Raw genomic sequence first — 13,638 nt, forward strand, 5'->3', positions numbered from 1 at the left:
TTTCATTCCTTTTCGCTATGTCCCATCTTTTTTTTTTGCTTTTGATGATGCCTTCCCAACCGGAACGCGAACAAAGTGGAGCATCTCACGCGCACCTTTCTTTCTACCGTATTTGTGAGCGTTTTTTTTTTTTTTACACCACCCCTATTACCACAACCGCACAATTACGTCCTACACCAACTTCCTCCCCTTATGCTCGGTTGTCTTTTGTTGTGTGTGCATTTTTTGGTTCTTTTTACTTCCTTTTTACACAATCCTTCTCTCGTCGTGATCGTCTTCATGAATCAAATCACCCTGGCATGCCGGGGTCTAGAGGGAAGCATTCGATCGCATTCGATGTTTGTCAGTTGTTGGTTACATTTCGATACGAACGGTTCGATCTTGTTCGGTAGGTGCTGTGATCGTTAGTGGTGTTTCGTGTTCTTTGAGCGGAATGTTTTAATTGCATTGTACCGAACGCGGTTGTGCGTCAGTTTAGCACGGTAGCCGGTAATTTTATGCTACCGAGGAGGCGCTCTCCTGATGCGTGCTGCACGTTGTGGTAGATGATCCGCCATGTTAGTGAATGAAGTGAAAATTTCAGCGCACCGGAGGGCTTTACATTTGCGAAATTTGATAATGTCTTGAACAATGGTTAGATTGATTTCGTTAAAACGTGGATAGAATTATTTAATTGATGTGCATTTATTGCCTATTAACAACTCATGATCCACAAAGGCTGACGCTTCTAGAACATTCGCGATCGATTTTCTTTTTCCACGGGTTCTCACGATCACCTGTACCTTCATTTCGTTGGTGCACTTTTTCCTTGCACAAATAGTATCATTTTTCTTGCATAGAGCAACATCATAGCACAACAATTACCACATGTCAATCGCGCAAAAGGTGAAGTGGTCAAAGTGTTTTAGCCTAGCGAATGATCACTAATTAGTGTCCGGCATAGTGTGAAGAATTTGCAAAAACCAGCACAGAAAAAAAAGACCGCTCCCAGAGAACGTGAAACTCGTGCAGCTCAGAAGTGATCTGTTGCAGCGTGATGCGAAACCGTGACGTAGCATCATCATCACCGCTACCGATCGTCCTCGGAATCAGCTGGCGAAACGAAGCCGGCCTGTAAGCGAAATACGATCGCAGTTATTTAGCAAAAAAGAAGGGCAAAACTCGCAAGCGCTACACGACACCCTCCCAACATAGGCAGCTCGCTTTAAGGTGAGGATCGCGTAGAATTATTAGCGCTATTTCCGCTCTCTGAGTCTGCTGTGCATTTCGAGCTAAAAATTCGCGTGTGACACTGAACTTGTCACTTTTCGGTGGAGTTTTGCTTCAAAGATCGCACGCACCCCGAACGAGTGTGTGCCGTTCCTGCCGTACGAAACACACGTGGGCAAAAGGGGGGAAAAAGTGTCCAATTTCTGGACGACTCGTGGTACGTGCCAGCGTTGACGGCTTTGAAAAAGGGGGAAGTAGGAAAAAGGAAGCGTGAAATTGCATCACATCAAGTGTTTAGGAGGTGTCACACGCTAGACGACTTCGGAGTGCTGATTTCAAGGTAAGATCGATTCCTTGCGTCAACGTTTCTATCGCTGCGGGCGGAATTTCCAGAGCGGATTGCCGTGATGTGACGCGATCAGAATATTAGCTTTTTGCCCGATTTGTGGGAATCTGCGGTTTAGAAATGGAGCTCAGATATTATCCTGTTGCCCATTTTCCCATAATGCGAACCAGACGATGTCGTCTGGCAATCATACATAATGGCACGCGGCAGCTCCATTTAAACTCCACCTAATTGACTACATCGTGGGAAGCTATCTTAGCAGCTTTATCTATGTCGTTATCTATCATGCATGGGTTAACGGTGATCAATCAACCAAGCGCTCGAGTGGGAGGCTTTAGCACCCACCTAGACTGAAACTGTTCCGTAACTGGTTGCTTCCACATTTCCACTATCGCTTGTCGACGATCGCAATTTGTTATCGTCTAGATAGAGAGCAGTGGATGGCGTGTAAATTAAGCTAAACACGATAATCCGGATAATCAGACTTCGAGAGATGATTAGCAAGATAGTTTTGTTTTTTATTGATAGTTTTGTTGATCAATATTGTTTCCACACTTGAAAGTCGATGAGTCGTGAGAATTCCTTCATTTTGTTCTCTGTGCCTTTGCATGTTTTTTTTTTTATTCGAAACGCAAACGTTGAAGCACTGCAAAGGTCATTTTGTTTGCTGATGCTTATTGGGGTTCCTGCTCGAGTGACTGTTTTCGATACGCTGGTTTAGGACGGCAAAGTGACCTACCTGAGGGATTTTTTTTTCTGCTGACGACATCACAAACAAGTAATCTCCGGCCCGGGGGGTTTTCGAGCGATGTCTGGAGCAAACTAGTTTTCGGCGCATCGGCCGACAATCCGGATCGGGCTGGAAGGTAGTACAACGTGGGTGATTTGTATGTTTTGAGGCTCATCGATGACATCAATTTGGTTGGTGCGCGCGGTGGCTCGAAGAAAGTGAGACTCGTTTGCAAACGTAGCGTTTTAAGGAGGACGATAACCTCTCAGGGACCGTCGTTGGACGCTGATAAAGTCGTCGATACCAAGGTTGGTGGGTATTTGCTGCGCTAAGGATAACCACTTTGGTGGGTTGAAGCTGATAGAATAATATCTGTTACCTTCTCAAACTTACTGTCATGATTTGTGCTCATTGAAAAGCATAGTTATACATGTACATGTTGAAAAGCATAGATATACATGTAAGTTCTTGAAGGTTATAAAAACTTAAAATTGTTTAAATTGTTATAAATTGGGTTTTTAAACAGATTTTGCCATAGTTTTATTGGTCTCCTAAAAGTTTTAATGACATAATGCTGATTTTAAGTTCTTTCTGCTTAGTTTTGCTTTAGAGCGAGATTTTTCTTTTTCTAGTTTCGTATAAGTATGCCATAACAGATTTTATTAGACTTGTTCCCGATAAGCTTTAAATGTACACAAATATAAAAGTGTATTGCTTGAAGCCAGTCCGAAGTTTTTCTAGCTAATAGTTTCTAAGATATTTCACGATACATTCTATGATATGCTTAACTGGGGATTGAGATTCAAATCCTATCCGAACCGTTCTCCTGTGTTGAGGACTGATTATTCATCTACGTGGTATCAGCAAGTCTAGAAGTGTGTCATTCGATGACCGGCATGGCTTTAGAAGGTCATTAAAGATCTAAGGCATGGCATGGCTTGGCATGGCTTTAGAAGGTCATTAAAGGTCTAGAAGATGAAGTAAGAATCAATCCCTCTACCTTAATTCCTCACGAGTACTACAACATATCCAACGATATTAAGCCAAGAACGAGAAAGGAAGTAAAATTTGCATTTGCTAATGTAAACCTCACGCTTATAATCATTTGATAATAGTTGATGCAGCAATTCAATTTAGAGCTAATCCGTTAACCACTCACCGCTAATTGAAGAACTACAAACAGAAACCAATTGGACGAGCAGAAAGAATCATTTTGAATGCACGACGCCATTATAAATTAAATCTTAACTGACAAGCAATACTGCAGACGAAGAAAGCCTCTTTAGAGATAGCTGAGACACGCAAATGTTGCTGAGCAGATGATCTGTAGATAAAATGATCTAAATGTCATACTTATTTCTCTAACATGCAAGAGCCCTTGCCCGTGACACTGTGCGTAGTTTCGACCGCTTGTCGAAATCGTTGTCACTATCATCGTACTTTTCAGCTCGGGTTCTCGTCATGGGCCGTAACTTGAACTGGCCCAAGCGATAAGGCTGCACTGGTTTTGCCACAAGACTCACATGTGTCCCTTGCCTGCTATCACTCATCTCAAGTCGTTCATCGTACGCTCTCTGTTGGCTCAGCTGGCATTGGGTTGTTCCAACATTTCTGGAACTTATGATTGTGAAAGAATTTAAGTATGAAGTGGATTTATATTTTACCTATCAATCATACGGGAAAAAAATTATTGTAGAAATAACGTTCGAATTTGAATCTTCTATGGAATTATTAATTATTTATTTTCAAATATAATTATAGCACACTGAAAAGCAACACCTGTTGAACATAAAAAAGGTGAATTTTATGCATTAACCTAATCAAACACACGCGTCTTCTAAAGTCTTTCGTTACACTGGAGCGTCAAACTTCATGCCTTGCGTTATATTTATACTTTCTTATTGTAGAAATAAAAATCTACAAGAGCCAACAGCAATTAAGAGCACCTATTCAAGTTAAAATAAATATTCGCTCCCAAGGCCTCAGTCTCAGCAGCCCTTTTGCCTTCCCTGCTTACAAGGAGGCCACATTTAGCAAGCGGCACACCTGGCACAAACAATAAATACGGTTCCGTTTTCGCGACACGCGCGCTTCACATTTGGTTCCAGCCCAGTGTGGGGTTTTTTTTTTTTGTGCGTTGCATTGTGTTGTTGGTGTGTCGTTAAAATGTGTTAATCACACCTCATATCACCATCAGGCGCCCTAATGTTGTCGTCGTTGTCGTCGTCCCGTTGCTTGACGAGCACCACACAGTCTTAGTGAGAGTAAATCGCGAGACGTACGAGGGCTTTAACGCGTGCGTCTCAGAGTTTGTGTAAAGGTACGGGTGGAAGGGCAGACCTGATCAGCTGCGGATCGCATACCGGCCTTTGCCAATATGTGCGGGGAGTGCGAAGGAAGGACACAGAAACGATGTAAACAGATGGAATCAGTCAGCCCGTCGTCGTCGTCGTCGTCGTCGTCGCTAGTAATCACTGGGGGTGTCTGACAAACCGATCCAGTCAGTCAGTGAGTCGTTGTCGGTCGAACAGTGTTGGTGGTGAAGTGTGTACATCAAGCGTACAGAACAGCTGACCTGGCGTATAGGGCTTGTGGTAGGAGGGCTCGAACAGTAGTTACCCGATAGCTGGCTCGTTCGTGCACTGCATCATCCGCCGACGGATGCTTCTGGCTGATAACTAGGTGTGATAGTTTGCTCGCTTCTGACCCCAAACTTGCTTCCGGTATAGACGAACTGGTCCCAAGTTTTTTACGATTCCCGATGAGTTTCGGATGCTCCGGTGATATGAAATGTGAGTGAAAGTTGCAGAAGCGCATCGAAGCACGTTTCCACGGTCTCGTGTTGGACAACGGTTTAGGCTGAACAGTCCGGAATTTAGGTTAGCAAAACAATGAATTTTTAATTCTCCTCCTCGTTTATATTCGATGCATTCCGACATGGTATAGTGTGTTTTACAAGTTAATTAGTCGATTTCCCCACGAGAATGTTCGAGAATTAAGTGCGAGCGTGATTGATTTACTCGTTACTGATTAGCAATGTGGAGCGATTTTATAATCAACGCGAGGGTTTGCCTGACGTGATTGGGGGGAGGGGAAAAAAAAAGCTATTCAAAACTATCCAATTTGCAGTTGACAAGGACGACGTGTGCCTCAATGGACATTGTTTTCTCAAAAAGAATAGAGCAGCAAACTAATTGCTGTAAAGATTAAACGCTCAAAGACAGGCCCATCAAGAGTCTTACCAGGGCTCGGCGTCACCCGGTATCTTATCTGTCGGACAACCGATTGCCTCGAGCATTCTCAGGGCTGTTAGAAGCGAGCAGCATGTGCAAGTGCGTGGCACTGCAATCGTCGTGGCTCTCTTTTGACGCCTACTACATTCGTCGCCGTTGCCATCATCGCACTTAAAGGTCGCTATAGGAAATGCATCCAGCAATGTGCGCCCAGCCCTTTTCCCTGCGCGCTATCGGATTAAAGGCTAACGGGTGGTTCGTATGGTTTGAGCGTAAGCAAATCAATAGCGGTCCTTCATTGTAGTACACAGGGACAGTAGCTTGGCTTTATCAACGAGCTTTGCCACAAAATAATGCATTTAATTGTGCCTCCGTTGGCTCGGTTGGCTACGGCATTAAATCAATCAGTTAACCGTAAGATCACGTTTTTTTTGTGTAAGTCACCCACCCATATAGCGAGAGACAAAGTTCCCAATGGGGTAATATCACTAGCTTATGGATTATAATTACACTCCAGGCTTGTTCTGTAGTGAGATTGGAGAGAAATCCCTTTTCTACTCGGGGGATTTCACTAGAACTTGTTTAGCGCACTATAAAGAAAAACCACAAATTTTCAAAGCAAACATCTACAAATGGATCTTAGACACGTGAAGCTTTAATTGAGGCTTCGGTCCTGACTTTATGATACGGAAAACTGGGTCCAAAGACGGGAATTCTGAAACACATTAATGCCAGATATTTTGCAGCAATTTTAGCTCCAAATTTCTAGCTTCTAGCTTCTAGCCCTGTCTGCAGCATAGCACAAAGGTTGTACAACATATTGCTATTTTCGCATATGGTCGCTAAATGTGGAGGCTTGAGCGTTTCATTATCACTCAACCATAAGGGTAGCCGCGTTATCATCTGATGTGAAGAACGTCACCGAACCGTCACCAACACCACGCATCACGTGTGGCACATCATTGACCGATCTGATTGACACTTTGCTATTTCGTACTTATTTTTTCCTCGTACATTAATTTGTTTCCCTCTTTGCCTTTTCTCTCCTCTATACCTGCAGGTGCCGTACGACCAAGACGAGCTGGTTTAGCTGGTTCGGTGTGTTTCTAAACCGTGACCCATATGTGCCATTCCCACTGACTAGTAGATTGAAAAGATCAAAAGATTCGTTCGGTGTGTGTTAATGTGTCTGAAGTGTTTCCGGATAACCTTATGACACCAAGAGTGTGAGATTTGGGTTAGGTTTTGTACGGTGCGAATATATCAAAAACCCGAAAACTCACCATGAAGAACAGAAAGTTTGGTATGGCGGGTAGCGGTAGCAGCGAGATGGATTTTCTCACCGTGCCGACGAAGATCACGCCGGTGAAACAAATGCTTGCGGACATACAGAGCGACGACGAAGAACCGGGACTGGGTTACACGCATACGCTGGTAAGTACAAACGGCACGACTGTGCCTATTTACCCTTTCAATGTTCCTTAGTAATGCTTTGGTACGGATCTAAATATACTCCGGAGGGAAGATTTCTGGAGCAGCTTCTTTTAACCATGTCGTGAATAAATTGTGCGCTCCGCGGTTTACCGCTAAGTGGCAAACGGCGTGCGTTTGTGTAAACTCGCGCTTTTCCCCCACAGTATTGCTGTTGACAGTTTGGTTTGGATAATCAAACAAAGCTATCAGTAAACATCGAGACGCCAGATACGTTGGCGAAGCTGCCGTCGACCTGTAGCACGTTATACGGCAAGTGCGAGGAATTAATAATGCGCCGATGTATCAGTCGAAGGTAGTAAGTTTTCGCGAACCTTGGTACAATGAGGTTATGTTTGGCCATTTTGTTTTTAGTGGTAGCTTTCTACGTTCGTACGCGTACGTTTGGCCGTGCAATCAATGCAACGTACTATCCTTGAGGAATAATTAAAAAGCTTATACAGCGTTACTAGAGATGGAATCGTTTTCGGGAAGGTTACCATGCTTTATGCATATTTTTAAAGCGAAAACATTTATTACTACCAATTTCACTTTAATGACTGTACTGCGTTGAAAATTATGATGTTGACAGCCTTATGACGTATAAAGCAAAGCAAAAGTATTATTAAACTAGCCGGTAGCAGACGAAAGCTATGCAAAGGGACGCTTACAATCTATTGCTTCTACCTTTTTGGCGATAAGCCTTATCGTCTTGTTTTGTGTCTCCGTTGGACGGCCAAAATTGTCCAAGAATTAGACGAAAGCAGCGCCATGAAGCCTGTTGTTATGCGCACTGCTTGTAATAGTGAATGGATGCGTGATGGCAGGCAGATCTTATCTATCGAGAGTGATGGTTCATTGTTTTATTATTCGGTAGCGTCCAGCGTCTGCAAGCCAAACTTTCTGTATGTTTGCACACGTGGCACACATACCATATTATCTCGAAGTTATCCATGTTCAACCATAACAAATAAAGCATCGTCTATTAGCATCTGATTCGGCTGGATTTTGTTTGTAGTATCAGTGAAATGTTGACTCACCTAGTGGCCTAAGAAAGAATCAGAATTTAATGGGAATAGAATTCCTTGAGAGGTTGTTGGATGTACTGCTGTGCTATATGGCAATAACGGGTCTCTGGACCCCGCAGAAACCCCATGCAGAACTTACTATCTAGCTATGGGCAATCACGAAGAAATCATGTTTGTAAAGCTATGTACAATATTATGCTTTAATTCTTAATGTTTTGTTCACCAAGAACTCTAATTGCACTTAAGCAAACGGTTTTGTCGCAATTTTTGTGAGAGTAAATGATCTTCTTGGACGTAAATTCTTTTTTATCTTTGAATATATCTCATAGATCTGGAAAAGAGTCGGACCAATGTATATCTGAATAAGACAGCTGACAGAGAAGAGAGCCTTAAGTCAAAATATTTGGGATGGGTTGGTCAGAATTTTTAGTATTTGTATTGTAAAACACTCAGGGCCGGCCTGGTGGTACAGGCGACAGAGTCGCTGATCTTCGCACGGCAGGTCCGTGGTTCAAATCCCATCCAAACCGTACTCCCTAATAGAGGACTTCAACTACGTGGTATCGATACAGATTGACCAAAAATAGTTATGGAAGCGCGTGCAGTTGATAAGAAATTTGTTACAATTACAACTAAAATTTCCATATCAATTGCGCGTGCTTTCATAACTATTTTTGCTGTTTCACCAATGTTTCTTCCGAGTGTTTCTATAGCATTGTTTCTATGAAGTTGGCTCGTCGCACTCTATCTTTTGCATTTCCCTGTAACATCTTAAATGTTGAGCGTCTGATAAAAACCTGCTGTATTGCTAGCTTTGCCAAAGGTGAATGTGAGACCTTTGAGATCCCCAGCAAAGTCTCTAAAATAACCTAAAATATGTTTGTATCGCTGTCTAAATTTAAACGGGATGATATAGCTTCCAGTTTTCTCACGGCAGAACTGGAGTTCAAATCCTATGCTCACCGATCCTCCCGTAATGGGGGCTGACTATCCCAAGACAGGGTATCGATATGTCTAGTGACCTAGTAGGTCATTAAGCCAAGTAGTTAGAGCCACATTTATCACGAGAAATAATAATTTGATGCATTCAGTTCCTAAGCATTGCTTCATAAATTATAAGCTATTCACATATTTACCACTGAGCATCACTACACTAAGCACTAAGCCCAAAACTCGTACTCTACGGGAGACCAGTACGGCTGTCACTGGGTATATTAGAGCATTTCTGCGCTGAACTGTAACCACCAGCAACCTGCCACGTATCGCTATCGTTTGATCGAAAAATCCATGACCGTGAGATACACACATTTGATAAGAAGCAGTTAAGGGCTTACCTTAACTGATTTCCGCCCAGGCCACCGATGCTCTAGGGTAAGATCAAAATTCAATCTTGCGATAGCACACCAACCAACCGGCTGGCATCGAAATGCTTTTACCGGTGAGTGCAGATTTTATCAACGGTGGAGACATTTATATCTTTTTTTTCGCTGTTGAAGGAGGAAAAAAAACACCCCAAAATAACAGCAGAACTTTGATTTCGCACTGTCCCCACAGTCACTTTTGGATCGCTTGGGTCGGTTCACTTGAACGCTTGCCCACCTAGTAAAGAGAGTTGCTAGAAGTTAAAATTTCGCGATGAAAATCGATGGAAAACCTCCGTACAATCCGCGCCGGCTTAATCGCTATACTACGGCACTGCTACAGGAAGTCGGTTACCAGGGCAAAGGCGACGGTGAGGACAGCAATGAAAATACGGTAAGCGCAAGGAGACACGCGTTTCGTGGCGAATGCTAATCGGTCAGGAATGTGTGTGTGTGTGCGTCGCATGCGTGCACGTGACTGCTGCATTTTTGCGCTGCACACCTCCGACGACAACTACGGCGCACGCGCCATTTAGTCGACCGATGCGCCAACAGGGGTAGGGCAATTGGCCGGGTGTAGTAGGTTGACGCAGTTGATGCATCAACACCACGATCGAATGGCCGCGTTTGCCATGCTTCCTTCGGCTTGCGTTGGAACCGGTTTCTACGCAATCAATGAATGCACCGAACCGATCGTGGCGCGGCACTGGGAGGAGGGCAAACTAGTGTTTACGTATGTGGTGTGGGCAACGCTAAAACAGCCGTGCATTTGCAACGACACTATGCGGCGGTTCGGCAGTGGTTCCGGGAGGCCTCGGGTTAGCCACTGCAGTGGCCTTGACGTTGACCTCAATGATGCAAGCGCATCCAAGCGCAGTGACATGCAATCGCAACGAATTACCAGTGCAGTGTGATTAGTGCACGGTTGTTAGTCAGGCGGTGACGTTTCATTGGACCGATTATGTCGTCAACCGATCATGGACACTGTGGAGCTTAATTTTTGTGACAGTGAAAAGAGTTTAGTATCTGAGAAAATAAATCGTATAAAAGTTGAAGCTCTAACGGAATCTTCCATAAAACAGCCCTTAAGTTCACCCTTTCTTATTGGCTTAGAGACCTACTAGGGTCACGATGGCCATCGAATGTCTAACTAGACTTGTTGGTGCCACGTTGTTCAATAGTCAGTCCTCATTACGAGGGGACGGTTCGAATGGAATTTGAACCCCGGGTCTGCCGTGTCACCACTATCACTACACCGCCCTGTTCAAAGCAAAGCAGTTCAATTATTTTGGATAATCAAACTTTAAATCAGAAAAAAACATGCTACCGTGTCCAAAGCTTCAGTTATTTTTGCTCTGCTTATCGCATCTTCCATTGTAAAACTTCCGACAAGAAACCCTCCACAAATCTACAATAATTAAAGCAATAAATGTATTAACGTCCATAACATGATATTCTCTTTCCCTTATCGTACTGTCCTCGTCCCAATGCGGTCCGTATCTTTATGGAGCATACAGGCGAATCTATCTGCTCTATTTTCGTTTCTTTTTCGTAAAACTGTACGCGGATAAAAACATCGAAGCATAAGATTTGTGGCTGCTTGTCACATTGAAGCTTGATGAGTTCATCGACACTTCTGGTATCGGCTTCCGCGCGACAGTTAATGGGAACCGGGATTAGGGGTGGAATTATATTTTATCAAATTCAATTAGTTGTGTGTGCACGTGTGTTTGCTGTTGCTAGCGATGCATTGATACCCATGGGCAAAGCATGGCAGCCAAAAATATCTGGAATAAATAAGTCAAATGGGAGGTGGTGTGATTGTACTGGGTGCTAGTCCCCTTGTTGTAATGATTCACTCGTGTAATAAAGTAAACATAAACACCCATCTCTTATATAAAACATTTCAATTCACACACCTCTTGAATGCCAGATTCATGTCCAAAAGATCAACTTCCACTAACCTAATGTGTTGATGGTGTTTAAACCGATTTCAATTCTGAATTTGATCGTATCCCCCACTAACTCCTCATATCCAAATAAGCCTGTCTTGGCATCCATACCTTCTTACTTGCCTTGGTGCAGTAAGGTCCTTACTTGGTGCAGGCGTACCTCAAGGATATGACTTAAGTCCACTTTTATTTGTTTTGTATATCAATGATGTCAGTACTATCCTTCCTTGGTGTGATCACAACCGTCTTTCCCTCCGTTCGACAAAATGTAGTGTTATTACGTTTGCCCGGTCCCGCAACCCTTTTTGTTCATCCTTATTCCCTTGACCAGGCTCTAGTTGAGCGTGTTTTGATCGTTAAGTTCTTGGGCATCTTGCTCGACACGGGGCTCACTTTCTCACACCAGATTTACTCCATAGTCGGTAAGTCGAGGAGGACTCTTGGTGTACTTAAACGTACGGCTTGTGACTTCTCCGATGCTTGTTGTTTGAAGACTTTGTTCTGTTCACTGATCAGATCGATGCTGGAGTATGGCTCGGTGTCCGTCGGCAAGAATCCACATTGATCGAATAGAGCGGGTGCAGAGGTCCTTCACCAGGTAGCAAACCTTCGGAAAATTCTTGGCGATCGAGCTCTGCCTTGTTACGAGGACAGATGCCTGTTGCCCTTCGAAATCGTTCACCAATTTTTGTTGCCTCGCGTCGCACTGCGGTGGGCCGTAAAGATCTCCTCCTTATTGCCATCAAAATGTTTAATTCCTCGCCCCATCCCTTTGATTTCAACATATCCCTACCTTCTTTCCTTTCCCGGTTGTTATCCACTTCCTAAACTTTCCTTTAACAGGTCGGCTGATAATTGTCTGGCCTGTCACATAGAGGGCACTTGTAAATTCAAATCCATATTTTTTTTTTGTTAGTATTAACTTTGAAACGAGTTTTGTCAAAATTTGACAGCACTCGGACAATAACCTAGTGAGCTAGTGCATTTTGTGTGACGCAACTTTCGTGTTTTGAGTAAACATGGACAAGAAGGAATTTCGCGTGTTGATAAAATATTGTTTTTTGAAGGTGAAAAATACAGTTGAAGCCAAAAATTGGCTTGATAAGGAGTTTTTGGACTCTGCTCCACCAAAATCAACTGTAAAATATTGGTATGTTAAATTTAAACATGGTGAAATGAGCACTGAAGACGGTGAACACAATGGACGCCCAAAAGAAGTCGTTACAGAGGAAAACGTTAAAAAAAATATACAAAATTATCAAAAGCAACCGAACCATTAAGTTGATCGAGGTAGCTGACACAATAAAGATATCCAAGGAACGTGTTGGACATATCGTTCACGAATATTTGGGTATGAGAAAGCACTGTGCAAAATGGGTGCTGCGCGAGCTCACATTTGACCAAAAACAACAACGAGTTGATGATTCGGAGCAGTGTTTGGAGCTGTTTGGAGCGAAATTCTAGCGAGTTTGTGGGTCGGTATGTTACCCTGGATGAGACTTGGCTTCATCACTACACTCCAAAGTCAAAAAGACAATCATCTGAGTGGACTGGACGCGATGAACCTGCTTCAAAGCGAGGAAAAACGCAACAATCAGCTGGCAAGGTTATGGCGTCAGTTTTTTGGGATTCGCCAGGAATAATCTTCATCGACTATCTTAAAAAAGTAAAGACCATTAATAGCGACTACTATATCAAGTTATTGGAGCGTATAAAGGACGAAATCGCTAAAAAACGGCCACATTTGAAGAAAAAACAAATGTTTTGTTTCATCATGACAACTCACCGTGCCACAAATCAGTGAAAACAATGGCAAAAATTCGCGAATTAGGCTACGAATTGCTTCCCCACCCACCGTATTCCCCAGATCTGGCCCCCAGCGACTTTTTGCTTTTCTCAAAAGGATGCTCGCTGGGAAGAAATTTTCGCCAGATGAAGAGGTGATCGCCGTAACGGAGACCTTTTTTGACGGAAAAAGAAAATTCCTTTTTCAAAAATGGCATAGAAAAATTGAAAGACCGCTATTATCGGTGTATCACCCTTCAAGGGAGGTTCCCCACCCGTTACTTCCCTATTTTCTGTTTTCTTTTCTTTTTGTTTGTCTAATGCTACAACTTATTTTGCGTTCCGTTTAGGTTTAGTTTAGTTTAAGATTAGATATTAGACTATTTGTATAGCCAAGGGCTGAAATATATGAAATATATGAAATGAAATGAAATGAAATGCCAGATGAAGTCTGGTTTTGGCACGCATTTTTTCACTTTTTTTTATTTTTTGGCGCAAACACATATTAGCACACCTGCCAACTG

At 43.1% G+C, this 13,638-nt stretch overlaps 1 protein-coding gene across 3 annotated transcripts in view; it reads left to right on the forward strand.

Annotated features, from left to right (window-relative positions):
• The window catches only part of LOC126556869 (chloride channel protein 2), a 209,273-nt gene that overhangs the window by 181,793 nt on the left and 13,842 nt on the right, over positions 1–13,638 (forward strand). Inside the window, exon 1 of one of the 3 annotated variants that reach the window (XM_050212409.1) lies at positions 6,796–6,952. The exons of 1 other annotated variant lie outside the window; for it this stretch is intronic. In XM_050212409.1, the coding sequence (XP_050068366.1) occupies positions 6,803–6,952 (150 nt within the window). In that variant the 5' untranslated portion in view covers positions 6,796–6,802. Of the gene's footprint in view, positions 1–6,795; positions 6,953–13,638 lie in introns of those variants that run through there. One more of the 3 variants, XM_050212411.1, reaches the window with a different exon arrangement.

This window comes from Anopheles maculipalpis, chromosome 2RL, assembly GCF_943734695.1.
Source record: "Anopheles maculipalpis chromosome 2RL, idAnoMacuDA_375_x, whole genome shotgun sequence".
NCBI classification, from domain to species: Eukaryota; Metazoa; Arthropoda; class Insecta; order Diptera; family Culicidae; genus Anopheles; species Anopheles maculipalpis.